This window comes from Budorcas taxicolor, chromosome 4, assembly GCF_023091745.1.
Source record: "Budorcas taxicolor isolate Tak-1 chromosome 4, Takin1.1, whole genome shotgun sequence".
NCBI lineage: Eukaryota > Metazoa > Chordata > Mammalia > Artiodactyla > Bovidae > Budorcas > Budorcas taxicolor.
The window spans coordinates 22,180,606-22,203,308 of record NC_068913.1 but is presented as its reverse complement, the minus strand read 5'-3'; the positions used below and the strand labels follow the sequence as shown (position 1 = coordinate 22,203,308).

Here is a 22,703-nt window from a genome sequence, read left to right as displayed (position 1 = left end):
CCTCCCTGGCACTGTGCTTATCTTACTGAGAGATACTTAGGAGGAGTTCTGTGAATGTAATTTATTTGAAAGAGGAGAATTTGTAGGGTGGGGGGAGCAGAGTGGGGAGCATAAGGCCACTTATTATTTCATTATTGAAATAAACTAATGCCAAATCTGTAAGCTAAGCTACTTTCAAAAAAACTTCAGTTTCATGTATGGTAGGGTAAAAGGAGGCTGAAAATTTTTGTTGGAATTTTGCTAACTAATTGTGTAGTCTAAGACCAGTAACTTAACAGTTTGGGGGCAGTTTCTTCAACCTTAAAAGATAGTCAGTGGTTTGATTAGTGGGAATATATAACTGTTTTTCAGGCTGTAACATGAATAATCATCTTCCTCACTCCTAACAGCCTTAGGTGGACCCGGTGAAGGTGGGATGATGCTTCCCAGGTGCTTCTCATCATGATCTTTTCCCCTACCCACCCTATCAGGAGATTCTTGAATCCTTATAAGACTAAAGACTGGGTAAGTTGTCTAACTTTACAAACTGCTGAGTATTTGACTATTCTGCCAAATATTTTCTTTAGTCATAATGTTTTCTTAAGCAAAAGTAGTAACAACATAGGTTTAAATTGGGTTGAGTGGTGAATGATTTACCTTAGAGTTGTATTTGAAATGTTGTTGTTAAGTTGAAATATGTCTAAACGTGAGTGTGGCACATACATGTTAAAGGTACTGTGTGTAGGCCTAGACATTCAAGAATGAATACTGTTGAAGTCTTTCTGGGCTACATAAAAATACCTTTATAAGTTAATTAAACCTTTAATTTCTAATTTGGTTCACTTGTATCTCCGACCTCCTGGATAAGGTCCTGTGTAAATTGGGCTCATTTGAGCCCCTTCTTGGCCTTAAGATGTGCACTGTTTTCACTAAAATTTACCTTGAATCATTATTTGCAATGAATTTTTATTTTGAGTACCTGAGATTTTTTTATGATTGATATGCCATGCAAATAAATTAATCTGATTTATTTATATGGACTGCTATAGTATTGAATGTAGACATGTTAATATATGTGAAGGTGAGTATAATATTAAATTTGCTGTCTGATTAGATCATGAATATATATATGTGTGTGTATGTATATATATAATTTTGAAGGTTTGGAGATTTGGTACTGCATTTCCTGGTAGATATTAATAATTTGAGTCAAAAAAGACCTCAGCCATTGATGAGGTGTTACTTGCAATTCCTTAGGTGGGATGAATAATCTACGCAGCTGAGATTCTATAAACCTGTTCATCAGATATTTCCAAGGTTATATTTGGGTAAATTCTCCTTGTTGTCTTTAATCTCTAAGATATAACAAGTGTTAACATTGGGGAATTTGAACTAAGGAATACAAGAATTGTGCCAGTGTGTTGGGCACATTTCAAGTCAGATCTGCACCATTCACATAAGACTTGGAAACAAGATAATTAATGTGTAGTTTTCAATAGAGTTTAGCAGTTACTAGGAAGATAAATTAGGGGTAGCTAGAGGTTTGATGAAAATGTTAAGATCTGTGGAGAGGCTTGTTTGGGTCGAATTAACAGTGCTTCACCCATTTTCTATGGAGGAATGGAATGAAAGCGTTTTTGAAGGGAATGTTTTCCCATCACCTGAAATTAAGTTGGGGAAAGTTCACAGTATCTGTTCATAGGGTTTGGTAATGTTTGTTGGCATTTGGAGGTTCATAATTACATGTATTTAAAAAGATGACACAAATGTCCCTGCCTGAGCAGAGTTAGGAAGCTGCATTAGGAGTAAACTGCAGTGACATCTTTCCTGGTAGCTCAGTCGGTAAAGCATTTGCCTGCAATGTGGGAGACTTGGGTTCAATCCCCAGGTTGGGAAGATCCCCTGTAGAAGGAAATGGCAACCCACTCCAGTACTCTTGCCTGGAAAATTCCATGAATGGAGGAGCCTGGTAGAGCAAAGCCTGGTAGATCGCAAAGAGTCAGACATGATGGAGCAACGTCACTGGCAGTGACATCTGTCGTGGGAGAAGGCTGTATACATTTGATTGATTCTTGGGAAGAAGTTGGCCTGAAAACATTTAGAAAGTTTTTCTAACCAGGAAGACCAAAGGTGGACCTCTGGAAGTGAATAGAAGCCACCAGCAGTGAGGAATATTTCATGTCAGAACAAGTTGAGTGTTCTGTTGGGTGTCCTTGGAGAAATGGACAGATGTGTTCCTTCTCACCCCAGTCAGGATTTGTCCTCTGTTGCCCAGAAGACTCAGCCTCCATATGACATTGGCACCTGCCCCTTCCTCCATGTGACCCCTAAGGGTGACTGTCTAGTGAAGGGGGAAGGACGCAGAGAAGAAAGCACCTAACCTGGTCACTGCTACAGGCTTATTAGCCTGAAATGGGCTCAAGATGGGAAAAGCAGAGGTTTCACCTTTATGAAGTTTGAAATTTGATTATTACATTAGGTGGACATTTTAGCTAGCAAAATGGGATGATCCTTTTGATGAAAGGGAATTGGAAAACTGTGGATACTTCTTAAGGTTTTATCTAGGAACAGGAAAAGAATTATCCCAGAGAAGAAGGTTGAAAGACAGTGGGAGAAAGTTTTTTATGTTTACTAGGGAGTCTAACTTCTTTAAAGAAATGATTATTCTGTGATTCCTTTGTCTTTGGCTCAGCTGTGGGATCTTGGCCAATGTGCTTAATTTGTCCAAAGCTTTGGTTTCTATAGCAGTACATGGGCATAATATTGGTACCTATCTCAAATCTTATTGTGAGAAACAAATGTTACTAACACAGTGCCTGACACAATGTAGAAAGTGAAGGTGAAAATCTCTCAGTCGTGTCTGACTCTTTGCAACCCCATGAACTGTACTGTCTATGGAATTCTCCAGGCCAGAATACTAGAGTGGGTAACCTATCCCATTGCCAGGGGATCTTCCTGTCCCAGGAATTGAACTGTGGTCTCCTGCATTACAGGTGGATTCTTTACCAACTGAGCTATCAGGGAAGCCTGATGGTTCAGTATCAGGCACAGTTAGGTGCTAATTTATCTGTTTAGGTGAATTATTAGAACGACTTGGCTGAGGCAATAGAAATCAACAGATTTCGAGCTTGGGCTGAAGAAAGTGGTGACCAAAGGCACAAACTTGTCTGATGCCTTGCCTCTGGCTACTACTCCCAGATGTGAGGAAGGAAGCATCAACTTGCCTAACCAGGTTTTTCCAACACCTTTAAAAGTAAACACAGTAAAACAGCTTCTTAAAGATACAACCGAATATATATCTGTCAAAATAGGGGCACAAACCAGGGCTTCTCTGGGCCATTTATATAAAATAGTTTTAGGGGAAAAATAAAGATTCAGGTGAAGTTGAAAATGGAGTCCAGTTGTTGAAGGCAAAGGTAATACTTAATAGTCAGATCGCATAGAAGTCTAAACCCAAATGCCAGTGAATTATTTTCAGATAATACCACATTAAAGGCACTTGTGGCTGTGGATAATATGTAAACATTTGAAATCTCAGAACCACTACTTTGGCTTCAAACACCAGGCAGGTGTTTAAATGGTGACCAAGGAATAGCCTCACTTTTGCTTTCTTTGAGTTTATATGTTCCAGTTGTTTGTGAAAAAATAAACCAATGTATTATGAAATTAAAGATATACACTAAACTCCAGAGGAGTGACATGTGGTTAGGAAGGCACTAAAAATATGCAGATGGATTTTGCTATTCTCATAAACATAAAGGCTCGATTTGGTTTTGGCCTTTTTGTTAACTTTTAGTAAAATTACACGTAAGTATCTGCATACCAGGGAAAAGAATCCCAATTAAAACATCCAAAAGAGAAGGCATCCAGCTCACTGTGACTTGTTCAACCACACAAATTGAGCTATAATATGTATAGATGTATAAAAGAATACCCATGGTGCATTTTTCTGTTCTTCAAAAGAAGTAAAAGTACCTGGCTCTTTGATCTTGTGTCTAGTCTCTTGCCTTTTTAAACATGGTTCCAAGGACACTTATTTCTCCATAAATATGTAATCAGTAGGAGCTGACAAAATAACTTTGTGCAACTCCTTGTTCATTTTCCCTCCACAGCTTCATAGCTCTTAAATTAGAGATTAAAAATATTCGAAGTGTGGGAGGCAGAGGATCAGTGCAAATCCATCTGAACTTGAAAGAATCTTTTGATATTTTTAACAAAGTGTCCATATTGGGATGAACAGTATCATTATCTTCTCATGGAATAAACTACTGTTTTTAGAAACGAACCCAAGTTATGAAGAGCAGTAAATATTATAGTTTTAGTGACAATGTTGTTATAAATATAGAGTTGTATATTTTAAAACTTATTTTGTTTCTGTCTTGTCTTCTGAAAGCAAGTGTTTAAAACAAGCCTGGAATGTAATTTTGAATCGACAGTGCACTCACAGGTCCTTCTCCCTCATTTTATAACTGAATCTTAGATTGAGATTCTACATTGATTAGTAGGACTTGGACTGGAACATAAACCTTGCTGTACATCTTTATGATAAAAAGAAGTCCAGGAGAATTAAGATTCTGTGACAGTGACTTGTTTTTTTTAAAGGTTTGGATTTTGGGGGACAGATTTAGGTAAGTGAGAATAACTTAATTTGATATAATATTAGTCTTATTTAATAAAGGAATAGGAAATAATAGTTTTAAATCATTTATCTAAATTATTTTAGTTTAGAGATGTAAAACCATAGTTTGAAAATATCAAAGAATATTTGAGAGAACATTTACCTGGATAAAGCCACAGGAATTACTGTTTATCATTCTTTCCTTCTTTAGTAGGATATGGCAATCTTTCTTAAAATTCTCAATATTTTTCAACATTTTCTAGGTTGTAACTTTTGTTGAATTAAAGCACAATTCTTAAGGAATTTGAACCAGCTTTTTCATTTCAATTATTTAATTATTTTTAATAGTACTCATTTTATAACATTAATTTCAGTGCTTGATGTATTGAATATTTTATTATGTGCTGCTGTATGTACTTGAATGTTCAAATTCTGGTAAACTCTAGTAGTTCTGAGCAACATCATGTTTGTCAAATTTACTAACTGCTTGGCATACCATTTTTCTTAAATAGCCTTATAGGCATTTACTGAACTGTGTACTAAAAATAGTTTATTCATTTGTAATCCGTATGATACTATATTGGACAAGGGAATGGCAACCCACTCCAGTATTCTTGCCTGGAAAGTTCTATGGACAGAGGAGCCGGGCAGGCTACAGTCCATGGGGTCGCAAAGAGTTGGACACGACTGAAGCGATTTAGCATGCACACACACGTAACACTATATATGTATAGAAATTTATTTGCCAATAAAAATCCCACCTATCTGATAATTTTTATAGATAGAATAATAATTGTTTAATAAATAACATAATTGGCACTCTGAAAGGAATCAAACTGGATGAATTAGATCATTTGTTATTTTTAGTCTAGGCTATCTTTAAACTTCAATTAAAGAGGATGTTAAACTTGTTAACTTAAATGATTTGTAAGGCAAATGATTGTGTTGCCACTTGTTATGAAATCAGTAGATTTTGATATAAAGCAATGAATTAAATAACCACTCCATTTTCTTTAAAAGCACTTGACTTTCTGTAAGTTTTAGAATTGCATCTACTCTTCAAACTCCTTTTCATTAAATTTCTCTTCAGCCACCATGATTTAAGGTAAAATACCTTTTGTAGTGGATAAGAAGTGATGCCCTTAATTTAACCAACCATGTGACAGACGTGATGTGAAAATAGTTAAGTAACAGTGAAAGCTATTCCTAGAGACAAGTCAAACACACTGCATAGTTTCACAGGAATTTTCATCTGTTTAATGTATAGTGACGTTTGAATCATTGGGAGTATTTGAAGAAAGGTTTGGGTCATTAAATAAAGGGCAGATGGTAGTTCATCCATGTTGGTTTCTGAAATTGGCTATAAAATGTATCATGAAATAAATTCCTCCCACTTGCTATTTTGTCCCCCGTATGTTTGATACTGTGCATGTGAATATCAGGCTGAAATAGTGGGACTTAAGTACTTAATTAGGTGACTCAGAATTCGATATTAAGTATAGGAGTATGGGTCATCTCTAAATATTTTAAACCTTGTGGCTAATATATCATAATATATTTAAGGCATGGTTGAAACTGGATTGTCTTCTAGTAAAAGTTCAAGAATCCAGAGTTGGATTTGACTGTTTTAAAATTACATGCTCATTAACTTATAATCAGTGCTGTTGGTTTATCACAAAACAGTATTCTTATTAGCAGAAATCATTGTCACCATGAGAGTACTTTCAATCACAAGCACTAGAGATTTGATACTGACACATGTTGAGAGGATGTCGCATTCAATTAAAACAAAACTAGCCCATTAATGGTGAAAAATGTGTTTTCTGGAGCCAGACAGACTCTATGCAGATCTTGGCTTCACCATTTCCTAGCCATGTGATTTTTGAACAAATGGCTATCCTCAGCTGTCCTCCCATGAGGCTGAGTTTGTGAAATGACATATTTATACATTCTGCAGAGTCTTGCTCTAAGGGTTGAATGACTTAGTATATATCAAGTGCTTAGAATGTTGCCTAGCACATTTGAATTATCAACAAATATTAGCTATTAGTTAGTTCTCCCCTTCCCACCCTCCCACTTTTTTTGTCCAGCTGCAGTGCATTTCAGACTACTTTGTGCCAAATTCTCACCTCTTGCTTTCTCCTGCTAGATTCATATCTTTTTGGTTTATGGAAGAAAGTAACTTCTCTAAGACTGGATTATGTGTGTATGGTTATATAAATATATGTAAAGATGTGTGTGTGTGTGAGAGAGCCATATAAGTAATATTTTGGACAGTATATCAGGAGGATTTATAAGATTTCTCTTTAAATAGCCATATTCTTGTTAAAGACAGGAGTTTGGACCATTCTACATATGTACTTAACGTTTACAGATCTTAATAAAGCACTGATATGACATGTACATCTTTCACTGAATATATTAGATCACTTGCTCCCAAACTTCTTAGAAGATGCCTTTAATGATGACAGATCTCTGAACCAGCACATGATAGTCAAAGAAGTTTTTTCCTCAGAGGACACCAAAAAGTTGATGTGGGAAGCTTTCAGTTTAGTGGTTAAGACTGACTGAGAATTGCCTTTGCTACTCAGCAGCTGTGTAATCTTACACAAGTTACTTAGTTGCAACTCCTCTTTAAAACAGCTTGAATTTTACATTCTTGTAATCCATATAAATGCTTTATTATATTTCAGACAATGTTGCTCATAGTTCAAATGATTAAAACAGAAGCTGGCAAAGAGCAAAGCATGCAAAATGAAATTGCAATTCTATAACTCTTACCAATTGTTTCAAATGTTTACCTTTATTTTATGAAGAGAATGAATAAAAAACCTCACAATTATTTCCTCCTAAATGAAGCATTCTGTAAGGACATCTCTGGTAGTGGACCTCTACAGCATTTTTACATATGAACAACAATTTTTTTTTAATGAAAGTAGCATTTGCATAACAGCTTGTCTTAACTTTAATTTGGAAACATTAAAAATTAATGTCAAGGTACAAAATTTGGTTGTATCCCACACTTGAAATATTTTTTGAGAACTTAAAAAAACCTCAATGTCACATGATTTGTTAGTTCTATAAGTGTTTACTTCCCAATTTTTCTACAGAATAATCAATCAACTCAAAAGTCGTGAGAAACTGAATTTTGCTTTGGCTATGGAAACAGCCTCAGAAATACCAATTCTAGATATACCTAACCACATCTTGTCTGGCCAAGATCTAAACAAAAAACGGATCCTATAATAAAAGCAAATTTTTGAGTATAGGAAAAAGCAATTTATGACTTCCCCAGTGGCAGATTGAACAAATGCTGAGACTTTGGAGGAACTATTAATGTGGGAAAAATAAAAAGACATGCTTCTTTCAAAGATCCGCTCCCTTAAGGTTAATCTCAGCAAATGAGTCACCACATCAAACCCCAACCCAGAAAGTTGTGTTTTTTAATAAAAGGTTGGCAAAATAGAAGTTTTATTCTCCAAATGTGCAAGTCCACATTTTACTAGTTTCTCAGAACATTAGATAAGAGACCCATGTAAAATGAAAAGAGGTGGGTTTTGAGCTAAAAATTAATTCTGAATGAGCCATTATTAAAACTTTCATCCTTGTGATGGACCAGCTGCCGGACTGCAGGCTCACACTGAATCACTCAAGGCTTACAGAACACCCAGTGTGTGCTGGGCACTCAATAGTGCAGCACCATCTCTGGGATATATTGAATAATCACAGATCTCCTTTTAGACATAAATAATTTTACTCTGCCCAGGACCTTTTCAAACAAAGCGGAGGAAAGTATAAAATGAATCATTTACTGGAATTGGCTTTACTGCTTGGAAAGGAAACTTATTTGTAGGCTCTACTTATAACTGTGACACAATAATTATGAAACCCCTTTCAGTTATATAAAACAAATGCTAAAGGCTTTTTAAAATATTCTCACCAAGAAATAAAGGATCTTTTAGAAATACTTTATAAGACATCTTGCCAGAGTAGTGACATGTAAAGACGTTTATAGCAGCTACAAGTGTCTGCATTGTGCAAAGTCACTTCAGTCGTGTCCGACTCTGTGCTACCCATGGACTGTAGCCCACCAGGCTTCTCTGTTCATAGGATTCTCCAGGCAGGAATGCTGGAGTGGGTTGCTGTGCTCTCCTCTAGAGGATCTTCCCAACCCAGAGATTGAACCCACATCTTTTAAGTCTCCTGCATTGGCAAGTGGGTTCTTTACCTCTAGCACAACCTGGGAAGCCCACAAGTATCTAGGGAGCTGCAAAAACAGTTACATTGTTGTACCTATGTTTTAAACCACATTCTGCCAAGAAGTAGAAAAGCATAAGAGAGGAGTGTTTTTTATTTGCTTGTTTTAATTAATTAAAAAAAATTTTTTTACTCTTTTTTCAAAGGTTTGTTCTGGTAGGAAATGGAGAAGCCCGATAAAAATTTATACTTATTATAGATAAGTCCAAAGTTGCCTTGCCCCCTCTCCTTTTTGATTTGTATTGGACTGTGGAAGGACAAGGGAGTAGAAATGAGAAGGGAGTAATCTGGCAAGCGAGTACCTACAAGATGGAAGTTGTAGAGACTAGAGAACAAGGAGATAAAAGGTTTCTGTCATTTAGAACACAGAAAAATATTAAATTAAAATTCTGAGATTAAGTAGAGATAACAATGGTGTAAAAGGTATTCATTTTGTAAAGAAAATATTTTTCTACATAATTATCTAATTTAAAAGTTAAGGTTCAAAAAGATCCTGTGCTCAAAAGTATAAAAAGAAGTAAATTAACTATTTTAGGTGCAGACAAACATTCATCTTACTTCCTTAAACAGATTCTTATGTGTTGCTAATTAAAAAAACTTATTTTGTAATAGTATTTTAAACTAGTGATTAGCAAAGAAGTAATAACTCTCAATTTACTATATATTTGCCGTCTCTAACTTTGCATCTCTTGCTTCCTATTAAAACCATTCCTGTCAAGTCCCATCACTCTTAAAAAACTACCACTGTTCACTTTTATCTTTTTATAGTTAGTTTTGTTGGATTTTCTTTTTTCTGGCTATTTTTTATGCATCTCTATTACCTCTGTTTTACGAATATGACTTTTTTCTCTTTTTGAATGGTTGAGCACACAAATCTCCCTTTTTCTCCTTTTTCTCCCCAGCTTTATTGTGATATTATTAACAAAATTGTTGAGATACTTAAAGTGCCCATTATCATATACATTGAAAGGATCCCCCCTAGTTAATTATCACACATTTGCCTCAGAGGTTTATCTTTTGGTGTGTGAGAACATTTCGGTTTACCTCTTAGCAAATTTCAGTTAATAGTATCACACAGTAGTGTTATCAGCTGTAGTTGCCATGCTGTTAGTTAGACCCTCAGATCTTATAACTGAAAGTTTATACCCTTTTGCCAACATTGTCTTATTTCCCCCAACCCTTAGCAGCCACTTTTCTACTGTTTCTGTGAGTTTGATGTTTTATTTATTCCACATAAGTAATGCCATGTAGTCTTTGCCTTTCTGGCTCTGATTTGCTTCACTTAGCATAATGTTTTAAGGTTCAGTGCAAATTGCTGCAAATTTCAAGATTTCCTTCTTTCTCATGGCTGAATGATATTTCACTGTCTATATACACCACATCTTGTTATCCCTTCCTCTGTTGATGGGCACTTAGGTTGTTTCCATAGTTTTCTGGCCATTTAAAACATCTCTAAGTGAAGTGAAAGTTGCTCAGTTGTGTCTGACTCTTTGCGACCCCATGGACTATTCAGTCCATGGCATTCTCCAGGCCAGAATACTGCAGTGGGTAGCCTTTCCCTTCTCCAGGGAATCTTTCCAACCCAGGGATGGAACCCAGGTCTCCTGCATTGCAGGTGGATTCTTTATCAGCTGCGCCACAAGGGAAGCCCTAGAATACTGGAGTGGGTAGCCTGTCCCTTCTCCAGGGGATTGTCCTGACCCAGGAATAGAACCAGGGTCTCCTGCATTGCAGGCAGATTCTTTACCAACTTAGCTATCAGGGAATATTAAGTTTCTGCCTCTTCGATGATGTCCTTTAAATTTTTTTCTTCTGCAGCCCTCACCCATTTCACTAATTAAATTATGGATAATTAAAGTTAAAGAATGAAATGATTATTCTCTATGAGTACATTTTGTGATTTATAATCATAAAAGAACTCCAACCAGAATGCATGTCTCAGGCATGGATGCAGTTTTCCACTCTTTTTTCAGTGCCCATAATAGTGACAGACACAGCATTGGAAGTAGAGATGAGGATCAAACAGTGAGAAATTATGTTAAAATACTACATTGTAGTTGTTGTTAAGTTGCCCCGTCATGTCCAACTCTGTGATCCCATGGACTACAGCATGGCAGGCCTCCCTGTCCCTCACCATCACCTGGAGTTTGCCCAAGTTCATGTTCATTGCATCGGTGATGTTGTCCAGCTATCTCATCCTCTGATGCCCTCTTCTCCTTCTGCCATCAATCTATCCCAGCACGAGGGACTTTCCCAATGAGTCATCTGACCAAAATACTGGAGTTTCAGCATCAGTCCTTCCAGTGAACATTCAGGGTTGATCTCAATTAAGATTGACTGGTTTGATCTCCTTGCTGTCCAAGGGACTTGCAGGAGCCTTCTCCAACACCGCAGTTCAAAGGCATCAATTCTTTGGCATTCTGCCTTCTTTAAGGTACAGCTGTCATAATCATATATGACTACTGGGAAGACCATAGCCTTGACTATACAGACCTTTGTTGGCAGAGTAATGTCTCTGCTTTTCAACACACTGTCTAGGTTTGTCGTTGCTTTCCTGCCAGGAAGCAGTCATCTTCCGATTTCATAGCTGCAGTCTTTGTTTGCAATGGCTTACTAATTAACTGTTTTTAAATATGAAGGTACACGAGACTTAAAGGTGGGGAGAAACCAGTGGAAGGTGGTTATTAATAGGTTTCCTTGAAATAACCTCGAAATTTATGAATATGACAGGTGTTCACAAGTATAGGGGTGATTATGGGAATCTTATCAAACTATAATAATAATCAGAAAAAGTTAATTGTGCATACATTAAAAGAATCAAAATGTCATAGTAGGTAGTGGAGAGGTGGACATAGGACGTTATCTTAAAAAATGAAAGAAGAACTTACGGAGGTATTTTCCTCTTACTTTTTTAGGGTATTTTCTTATGATTTTTCAAACAAAATGACAGGATGTTATGACGTGATCCTTTAACTTTGAATCCTACATTGCAGTCAGTATAAGAATCTCTTTTAGAAACAGGCACTACCCGTTTTCCCAAAGATTTTTAAAATTAATGCTTTGATATTAAAATTAATCTTTTCTGAAACTTACCATGGTGGATTCTTTCTTCAGCTTTTAATTTGTTTAACTCTGATATATCACCATTTGTCTATGGCTTTCCGATTTATTGTAAACAATACACTACTTTTAACATTTTACTTTGTAAATGATTTAAATATTGTTATCACAGTATTTTCAAATATTATGAATATTTGAAATATTCACAGTATTTCACAGTATTTCTTTCAAATATTTTACAGTATTTTTAAATATTGTTATCACACTCTAATTGACAGTGAGGGACTGAACAGTAAGACTGAGCAATGAAGATGGTAAACAAATAGTAAACTGGGGGAGGTATGACTGCTAACCTGCTTCACAGGTCATCAGTTCACTTATAAATTAGTTTGGCAGTGATATTTTGCTCTTCTATCCTACTTTATAAGTTCACAGTGTTTTGGAAAATGAATGTTAGAGTAATGGGAAATCCTGATAAATATTTGAAGCTAGAGGTGTATCAGTTCAGTCGCTCAGTCGTGTCCAACTCCTTGCGACCCCATGAATCGCAGCACGCCAGGCCTCCCTGTCCATCACCAACTCCCAGAGTTCACTCAGACTCACATCCGTTGAGTCAGTGATGCCATCCAGCCATTTCATCCTCTGTCATCCCCTTCTCTTCCTGCCCCCAATCCCTCCCAGCATCAGAGTCTTTTCCAATGAGTCAACTCTTCGCATGAGGTGGCCAAAGTACTGGAGTTTCAGCTTTAGCATCATTCCTTCCAAAGAAATCCCAGGGCTGATCTCCTTCAGAATGGACTGGTTGGATCTCCTTGCAGTCCAAGGGACTCCCAAGAGTCTTCTCCAACACTGCAGTTCAAAAGCATCAATTCTTTGGCAATCAGCTTTCTTCACAGTCCAACTCTCACATCCATACATGACCACAGGAAAAACCATAGCCTTGACTACACGGACCTTTGTTGGAAAAGTAATGTCTCTGCTTTTGAATATGCTATCTAGGTTGGTCATAACTTTCCTTCAAAGGAGTAAGCGTCTTTTAATTTCATGGCTGCAGTCACCATCTGCAGTGATTTTGGAGCCCCCCCAAAATAAAGTCTGACACTGTTTCCACTGTTTCCCCATCTATTTCCCATGAAGTGATGGGACCAGATGCCATGATCTTAGTTTTCTGAATGTTGAGCTTTAAGCCAACTTTTCCACTCTCCTCTTTCACTTTCATCAAGAGGTGCATAGAAAGTATTCTTAAGGGCAAATTGTGACTTGACTAAGGATCAGGTGTGCCATTCAGGGAAGCTTTCTATCCACCAGTGTCAGACTTCTCTGCCATTGGCAAGGTGGACGATCAGGTCTCTGAAGGTATTCGTCTGTGGGTGCATACCAACCATGTTTCATATAATTTCACCCAGTTTCACACGTCACACACTATTCATTCCCTTTTCTTTTCTCCCATTCTCTTCCCTCTCCCCCTTTCATGACTGGTGCTGTCTTTTAAAACAGTTTCTAGCTGCTTTCTTTTTGAGATATCTATTTTTATTTCAAGATAGAGTTTTTCCCTTAACTTTTAATTTTGTATTGAGGTGTAGCTGTGATAGTTTCAGGTAAACAGAAAAGGGACTGAACCATACACAAACATGTATCCTTTCTCCCCAGATTCTCCTCCCATCCCATCTGCCACATAATATTGAGAAGAGTTGGATGTGCTATATAGCAGGTCCTTGTTGGTTATCCTTTTTAAGTATAGCACTGTGTGTACATGTGTACGTGTCCATCCCAAACTCCCTTTCCCCTTTCTTCCACCCAGAAACCATAAGATCTTTCTCTAAATCTGTGAGTTTCCTTCTGTTCTGTAAGATCATTTGTATCATTTCTTTAGATTTCCCATATAAGGGATGTCATATGGTAGTTCCTCTTCTCTGACTTACTTCACTCAGTAGGACAATTTCTAGCTCCCTCCATGTTGCTGCAAATGGCATTATTTCATTCTTTCTAATGACCGAGGAATATTCCACTGTATGTATGTACCACATCTTCTTTACCTGCTCCTCGATTGATGGACATTAAGTTGCCTCCATGTCTTGGCTCTTGTAAACAGTGCTGCAGTGAACTTTGGGGTGCATGTATCCTTTGGATTCTGTTTTTTCTCTGGATGTATGCCCAGGAGTGGGATTGCAGAGTTAGACAAACAATTTTGAGTAACTTATGCTTATAGAAAAATCAATTAGAATGTACAAGATTTCCATATATCCCGACCTCCACCTTCCTGCAGTTTTCCCTATTAACATCTTGCATTGGTATAATACATTTGTTAAAATTGATAAATGAATGTTAATACACTAACTTTATTCCACTATTTATATTAGGATTTGCTCTTTTGGACCTTCTGTGGGTTTCACAAATGTATAATCATATATTGGCAATGAGAGTGTTGTGCAGAGTAGTTTTATGCCCTAAGAATTGGCTGTGCTCTAGTCATCCCTCCCTATCTTCCAATCCCTGGAAACCACTAATCCTTTTGCTGTTTTCATACTTATTTCTTTTCTAGAATGTCGATAGTTGGCATTATAAAGTATATAGCCTTTTCACTTGGGCTTACTCATCAGTTTTTTTGGTGAATCTCCATTCTGATTGTTTTGCTGAGGTCTTCACACCTCTTCCAGTGTTCTTCATGGAAAGCATCTTAAATGATTCCATAAATGCTCTCTCATTTATGTGGCCTTGATCGTGTCTATGGAAAATTCTGATAAATACATTTTCTTTACAGCTGAGTACCAGCTGACCAGTGGGGATTAGTTCTTCACTGTGCTTTTTATCAAAAAGGTAGCTGTTGTTTGACCTTAGCCTGGAAGATGGAAAGATAACAGGCACTCATTCAGGGGATCTCCTTCCCTTACAGAAGCTCCTCTTTGCTGATATGGAGTTGGCAGATAGTGCTTCCCATCCTTCCATTCTTCAAAAAGACTCTACTGTAAACCCTCATTAGTGTAACTGAGGGGTTTAAGAGTTGTTTTAAAAAATTCTTGTCTGGAACTTTACTTTGAAAGCTCATTTTAACATCATACAGCAGAAGCAACTCAGAATATATTTTTTTCTTCAAATATTCAGAAATTTATCACGAATCCTACTTTTTCCTTTGTATGCCAAGATGACACTCAAGGAGTGACTTTCCCAGACCCCTTAATGTCGTTTTTCCTGTTTTCACCTGGATACCATCTAATTGATAGTTCTAAAATATGTGGAATAAAGCAAAACTACCAGATCAGCAAATACTACAAGAGAAGGTACATGTTTGTGACATATATACATCAAATGAAAATAATATAAACTTAACAATTTTAACATTTTACCTATGAGAAGAATGGATCATGGGATTCTAGAATAAAAATAGTTATGAACCAAGAATTCTTTGACTCCCCCAAGGAAGTAGTCTTCTATAAAATATCAGAAGAAAATAATTTACAAATTATTATATATATATATAAACAACTTTTTAGGTTTCTATACTGTTTTCCTCTTGCTAAATATGAGAGCATGACCTACTTTTCTCCAACTTGTGCCTCATTGGGTATTTGGTCTATTTTATACACAGCTATTTTCTCTTTGAGTTACTCTTCTACGGAAAGCACTTCCCAAAATGACTCATTAAAAACAGTTCTGTGAATCTTAATCAGAGATTCGTAGTTTGTATTCATCTAGTTCACAACTCTGTGAATTGCCAATTTTTGTTGAATTATTTACATAGAAATGAGTACACTTTAACTGTTCATTAATTGGCAGTATCTAATATTATCTTCTATTTGCTACTTGTCTTGTGGACATTAGGAAAATGATTTTGAAATTCAGTTGGCATTTTGGGAGTTTGGCCTAGATAATCCTATTTCTGGAAAATCACTGATTTATTGCAGAACATACCTAAAAAAAAAAAATCTCTTCTTAAAGGTATATCGCTCTTTTCTTTAATATCCTTAATACAGTCAGTGGACTCTTTTTGTTTTAAATTGTTTCCCTTCTAACAGCTGATTATCTGGAGAAACAGGCTAACATTAGCCAACAGAAGGAAGTGAAATAAAGTCGCTCAGTTGTATCCAACTCTTTGCGACCCCATGGGCTGCAGCCTACCAGGCTCCTCCGTCCGTGGGATTTTCCAGGCAAGAGTACTGGAGTGGGGTGCCATTGCCTTCTCCAGAGGATCTTCCCCACCCAGGGATTGAATCCGGGTCTCCCGCATTGTAGGCAGACGCTTACTGTCTGAACCACCAGCGAAGTAAAGGTGACATGACATAGCAGATAAGAACGTGGAACTGGGAAGCCAAACTGAGGGGATGTGAGTCCTTGTTTGTCATCTCCTGAGTTACTTTGAGCATGTTTCTTGACCTGTCTGTAACTTAGTTTTTTAATGTATGAAAACCAAACAAAAGTGAAAGTGAAAGTGAAAATGAAGTCGCTCAGTCATGTCTGACTCTTTGCAACCCCATGGACTGTAGCTTACTAGGCTCCTCGGTCCATGGGATTTTCCAGGCAAGGCTACTGGAGAGGGTTGCTATTTCCTTCTCCAGGGGATCTTCCCAACCCAGGTATCTAAGCTGGTCTCCTGCATTGCAGGCAGATGCTTTACCATATGAGCCACCAGGGAAGCCATGAAAACCAAATAATAGCACACATCTCATAGGGTCAAAATGAAGATTAAATGAGTTAATACATGGAAAGGGCTTCTCAGTATCTGGGACGTTTAAAACACTCAGTGAATGTATGCATTTTAGTATTTGTAAAGTCATGAGGGGAAAAAAAGCCAAATCCTATTCTTTGTCTAGCAGTATGAGGAAATGTCATATTTTCAGTTTTTTCCCCTACATAAAGAACAAAGGAAAGTTAATCAACTCAAATTCTGTGATTACCCTTCCCACCAACCTGGCTTGAGAAACTATTGGCTTAAGAAAGCTAAAAATATTAAAAATCCAACACAGGACACTAGAATTTGAATTGACAAGGTCTTTTAAGAGGTATTGGCCATGGTTTAAACCATGCGGAAAGGGGTTCAGAAATCTCTTTTGCTCATCAGAATGTTTAATCTTCTACCTTAGGGAAAGAAACAAAAGTCCTCAGTAAGTGTACATTCTATTCTGAAAAGAACTTTTTCCAGAAGGAAATAGTGTGTCAGCTTCTGATGGGTTTCCGGAGTTTGCTTCCTTCACTTGCCTCTCCAGAGAGGCCTCTGTTTGAACCCCTAACAATGAGGAGGTTCTATGCAGTCCCAGAATCTATAGCTAAGAACTGGTGCCCTTGATCTTCTGTTAGCTTAAATTACCGTCTTTGATTTTATAACAAGTTAATCTGAAGGATTACTCACATTCTGCCATTCTATCTACTTTTCTTTTACATGTTTTCTTTTCCCTGGTTTGCACTTCTTACAAACCTAGAGATGAAAAGCACAGGGAGCATGGGTTCACACAGAGCATTGCAGTGAGGGAGAAGCTGAAGTGTTTTCCAAGCTCTCTACAACCAACCCCTGCAGGCCTCCTGCCGATACTCATGCTATACAGAAAGGTTTCAGGATAAAAATTCAAAGTGATATCCAGAAATTGTTTAAAATCTCAAGTGACTAAGTCGATAGTTACTTGTTCTATATCAGTGTAACTTTAAAATGGCGAATGGTTTCTCCTCATAGGTATCTTTTTCTAACAATATATATTTAACAAACAATATCCTATAAGGTCAATAATGTTACACATTTAGAAACTAACTGACCCTCAGATTTCAATACTGGTCATAGTTCTACATGAATCAATACTACATCTCAAGTTAGTCTTTACATTGACCAGAACAGTCGCCACATGCATAGTAGTTAGGTGTCACAAAATAAATCAAATTAAGGAGTGAGTGGAGAATGTACAGCTTTTTATATAACATGATATGCGATACTTCCAGTCTTGGTTCTCTATCACGTTTTGACTTTTATCAAATTATTCCAATAGCTAAACCATTAGCCACCTGCTCGTTAAGTGAAATAAAACAGATAAAATGTCTTGTACAGGGTCTGGTATATAAAGGCATTCATTAAATATTATAATCTTACCTTCTTCAATTTCTGTCTTTCAAAATAGGGGTATTAAGAATTTAATCAGTTTCTTTAAGTATGTATAATACTAGCAAATTTGATGTTGGAAGAGAGTACTAAAAAGCTGTTTTATGATATAGCTGGTTTATTCATTGAGTGGGGAGTTGAATGAAGGTTACAAATTGGGAAAGCCCAGAAATATTCTACAAGAGCATTTTATTTAAAAAAAAAAAAAAAAAGTCCCTCCCTCATCTGCCCTCCTCCAGGGCACTGCCCATATAATTCTGGAGGTGTGAATGTGGGAAGTTTCCTTTCCCAAGTTTCCAAGTTTACCTTAAGACTTAATCACAAAAGGAATCCTGGTGACTCAGATGGTAAAGAATCTACCTGTATTGTGGGAGAACTGGGTTCGATCCCTAGGTCAGGAAGATCCCCTGGAAAAAGAAATGTCAACCCACTGCAGTATTCTTGCCTGGGAAATCCCATGGACAGAGGAGCCTGGTGGGCTACAGTCCATGGAGTTGCAAAGAGTTGGACACAACTGAGCAACCAACATTTGCAGTCACAAAAGGAAAAGTACAAGTGAAAGTTGCTCAGTCGTGTCTGACTCTTTGCGACCCCATGGACTATACAGTCCATGGAATTCTCCAGGCCACAAAAGGAGATCTCACTTTATTTTTCAGGATGTGCAATATCCTTGAAAAATGTTCGGGATTAGTTGGGAAAGTAGACAAGTTTGGACAGGGTAGTGCCAAGAATGATGACGCATCTGTAGTTTTTGAACTCAAATCCCTTACTTCTCCTTCTCTCTGTCCTTGCTTGATTATTCTTAGAAAAACTGCCTTTTTAGCTGAAACTGTCAGAAATTGCCCTTCAATGATTTTGTCATTGCTTTAAGGCCTAAAGCTATTATCCTCCAAAAGAACTCATAATTATATCATGCATATGTTCTCGGTTGCTGAGCCGACTCTTTGTGACCCCGTGGACTGTAACCTGCTAGGATCCTCTGTCCATGGAGTTTTCCAGGCAAGAAAACTAGTGTGTGCGTGTTCAGTCACTTCAGTCGTGTCCAACTCTTTACGACACCATGTACTGTAGCCCTCCAGGCTCCTCTGTCCATGAGATTCTCTAGGCAAGAATACTAGAGTGGGTTGCTATTTCCTCCTCCAGGGGGTCTTCCTGATCCAGGGATCAAACTTGCATCTTCTTTTCTCCTCCATTAGCAGGCAGATTCTTTACCACTGAGCCACCTGGGAAGCCCTTATAATTATATATAAGGGTTGATTATTATAACTTCATGAACTTTAATATAAGGGACCCAACATCTATTCCTGCTTTATTGATTACACCAAAGCCTTTGACTGTGAGGATCACAATAAACTGTGGAAAGTTCTGAAAGAGATGGGAATACCAGACCACCTGACCAGCCTCTTGAGAAACCTGTATGCAGGTCAGGAAGCAACAGTTAGAACTGGACATGGAACAACATATTGGTTCCAAATCGGAAAAGGAGTACGTCAAGGCTGTATATTGTCACCCTGCTTATTTAACTTATATGCAGAGTACATTATGAGAAACACTGGGCTTGAGGAAGCACAAGCTGGAATCAAGATTGCTGGGAGAAATATCAATAACCTCAGATATGCAGATGACACCACCCTTATGGCAGAAAGTGAAGAACTAAAGAGCTTCTTGATGAAAGTGAAAGAGGAGAGTGAAAAAGCTGGCTTAAAGCTCAACATTCAGAAAAGGAAGATCATGGCATCTGGTCCCATCACTTCATGGGAAATAGATGGGGAAACAGTGGAAACAGTGGCTGACTTTATTTTTCTGGGCTTCAAAATCACTGCAGATGGTGACTGCAGCCATGAAATTAAAAGACGCTTACTCCTTGGAAGGAAAGTTATGACCAACCTAGACAGCATATTAAAAAGCAGACACATTACTTTGCCAACAAAGGTCCATGTAGTCAAGGCTATGGTTTTTCCAGTGGTCATGTATGGATTTGAGAGTTGCACTGTGAAGAAAGCTGAGCGCCGAAGAATTGATGCTTTTGAAATGTGGTTTTGGAGAAGACTCCTGAGAGTCCCTTGGACTGCAAGGAGATCCAACCAGTCCATCCTAAAGGAGATCAGTCCTGGGTGTTCATTGCAAGGACTGATGTTGAAGCTGAAACTCCAATATTTTGGCCACCTGATGCGAAGAGCTGACTCAATTGAGAAGACCCTGATGCTGGGAAAGATTGAGGACAGGAGGAGAAGGGGATGCCAGAGGATGAGATGATTGGATGGCATCACCGACTCAATGGACATGGATTTGGGTGAACTCTGGGAGCTGGTGATGGACAGGGAGGCCTGGCGTGCTGTGGTTCACAGGGTTGTAGAGTCGGACACAACTGAGTGACTGAACTGAACCGAACTGAAGAGTTAAGAATTCTTTTTTTTTTCTAATATTTGAATTTATGGGTTCTCTTTCTGAAAAGCCTAATCATTTTTTTTTTGGACTAGATTTTCTTTAAAATTAATCATCTGCAATAAGTACTAAGTTGCTTCAATCATGTCTGACTCTTTGTGACTCTGTGGACTGAGACCCACCAGGCTCCTCTGTCCATGGGGATTCTCCAGGCAAGAATACTGATGTGGATAGTCTTTCCCTTCTCCAGGGGAGATTGGGATCTTCCCAACTGAGGGATCAAACCCAGCTCTTCCGCACTGCAGGCAAATTTGTTGCCATCTGCACCACCAGGGAAACCCAGGAAAACTGGAGTGAGTAGCCTGCCTCTTCTCCAGGGGAGCTTCCTGACCCAGGAATTAAAACCTGGGCCTTCTGCATTGCAGGTGTTTCTTTATCAGCTGAGGAACCAGGCATACTTGCTAGTCTTGGATTTTGAGCTAGGTTTCTAGGAAGTCATGTTACTGTCTGGTTTTATCCTCACCTACCTCAGTGTCCTTTCCCTACCACTGCCAATGTGATTATAGTCATACCATTATCCTGGTTCAAAATTCTAGAAACAAGCTGGGTATTTTAGTCATTAAGGAATTCATTTTTTTTTTTTTTTAGTTTGCCATTGGTATTGTGATCATATTACAAAAAAAGGAATTCTTATTTTGTATTTATCATAAAAATGAAATAAAAATTAATGTTGATTTTCTTAAGAAAGATATGTGATTTTTATTTGCTTTGGCTTTCTTTTTTTAGTATTAGATGTATTTTAAAAATATTCATTACTTTATGAAAATCCTTCATGGTACCCCAGTTTTGTTTATAATATTTTGTAACTTTTTACCAATGTTAAAAACTCTACTTACTTTTCAGATTCATTGTTTTATGTTTGCTCACAGCTCTGTTTCCAGATGTATTGAGGTATTTGCTATTCAGTTTTTTGATTCATATTCCTTTTTTGCCTCTGCATATTTGTACTGTTCTAAATTGAATACCTTTTTCCTTCTTTGGTGCTAACTCCTGTTCTTCCTTAACGGCCAGTGCATGTATATATTACTGAACTTTGTATCATACCTCATGATACATTTTCTGGCCTGCCCCCCCTTCCCCCCCCCTTTTAGATAGTGAGCTACTTGACAGCAGATACTGGAAACTAGCTTCATCTGGAACTAGTAGGTGCTAGTCAATGAATGAATAAATTTGTAGCCCAAGAGCATTTTTTCGTGCAAAGTGGGCCTCCTTTACCATATTTAACTCTTTGAAGACCAAAGTTTCTAACTAGGAACAAAATCTCCATACTTGAACCTGAGGCAGGTGCTTTCCTCTATTCCTTTTCCTCCTTCCTTGCCAAGATATTCCTTCCCCACTTCCTCTAAAAAAATTCAAAGCTGGAGGTTGGGACGAATAAACATGAATGTATTTATAGATGCTCTGTTAAGAAAACAAAACAAAAAACCTCAATGCCCTCCGAGACTTTTCGGCACTAATGACGTTCCTTCTGTCATTTCTTATTGTAGGCTAGAGTAGAGTGTAATTTGAAATCTGTAATATAAACAGATTTCCCTATTCAGAGGAATATCTGGAATATTGTTTTAGATGAAGTTAATATCATATATTGTGCCTATCAGTTTTGACATAATCTAAGAAATATTAAAAAGGTATAACTTGTCTGTGTTTAATATAGATTATAATCTTACAACACAGAATAGTAACATAGTCTCACAAGGGGGCTCTTAACTGTATGCATTGCTGCATTGGAAGTTTATTAGAAGAAATGGAAGAAATTGATCACTCTTTGGAAATCAGTTCAACTGTTTTGCAGGGTTCCCTTACTTAGAAAGAAAGCCCTTATTTTCCTTCAAAACAATGCCATTTTGTTTCCTATTTTATCTAACTAAGGAACATTTTATTTGTGAACCAAAAAATAATTCCCCATACAACAAGTGCAGATTCATTAGTGTGAATTTAGTTAATTCTTGTCAACTATAAGTTTGAAATATGAAAATAAGTGGCTGTAGAATAATGAAAAGGCATGTTTTTCCTCAGGTTGTTTTTTTCTGCTACACTTAGAAAATGGGGAAGAGGAAAGAGAAAAATGAGAATGAGGGGGAGAATGAGAGGGGGTGGAGAGGAAAGGGGAGCGGGAAGTACCTCATTCAGTTGTAACACATCAGAAGGTGAGAAGGCAAACATGCGTTTCTGAGCTCTAAATAATATCAGCATCTGATGGGAATTCTGATATGACAGTGATAGCTTCACTAAATCGTTGTGATAACATAGTGCTTGGGATTTGAT

The 22,703-nt window shown here is 37.5% G+C and overlaps 1 protein-coding gene across 1 annotated transcript in view; it reads left to right on the top strand.

Annotated features, from left to right (window-relative positions):
- The first annotated feature begins 1,042 nt into the window (after positions 1-1,042).
- The window catches only part of LOC128046893 (uncharacterized), a 119,670-nt gene continuing 98,009 nt past the window's right edge, over positions 1,043-22,703 (top strand). Inside the window, 1 exon segment of the mRNA XM_052639079.1 lies at positions 1,043-1,060. Coding sequence (XP_052495039.1) covers positions 1,043-1,060 — 18 coding nt within the window.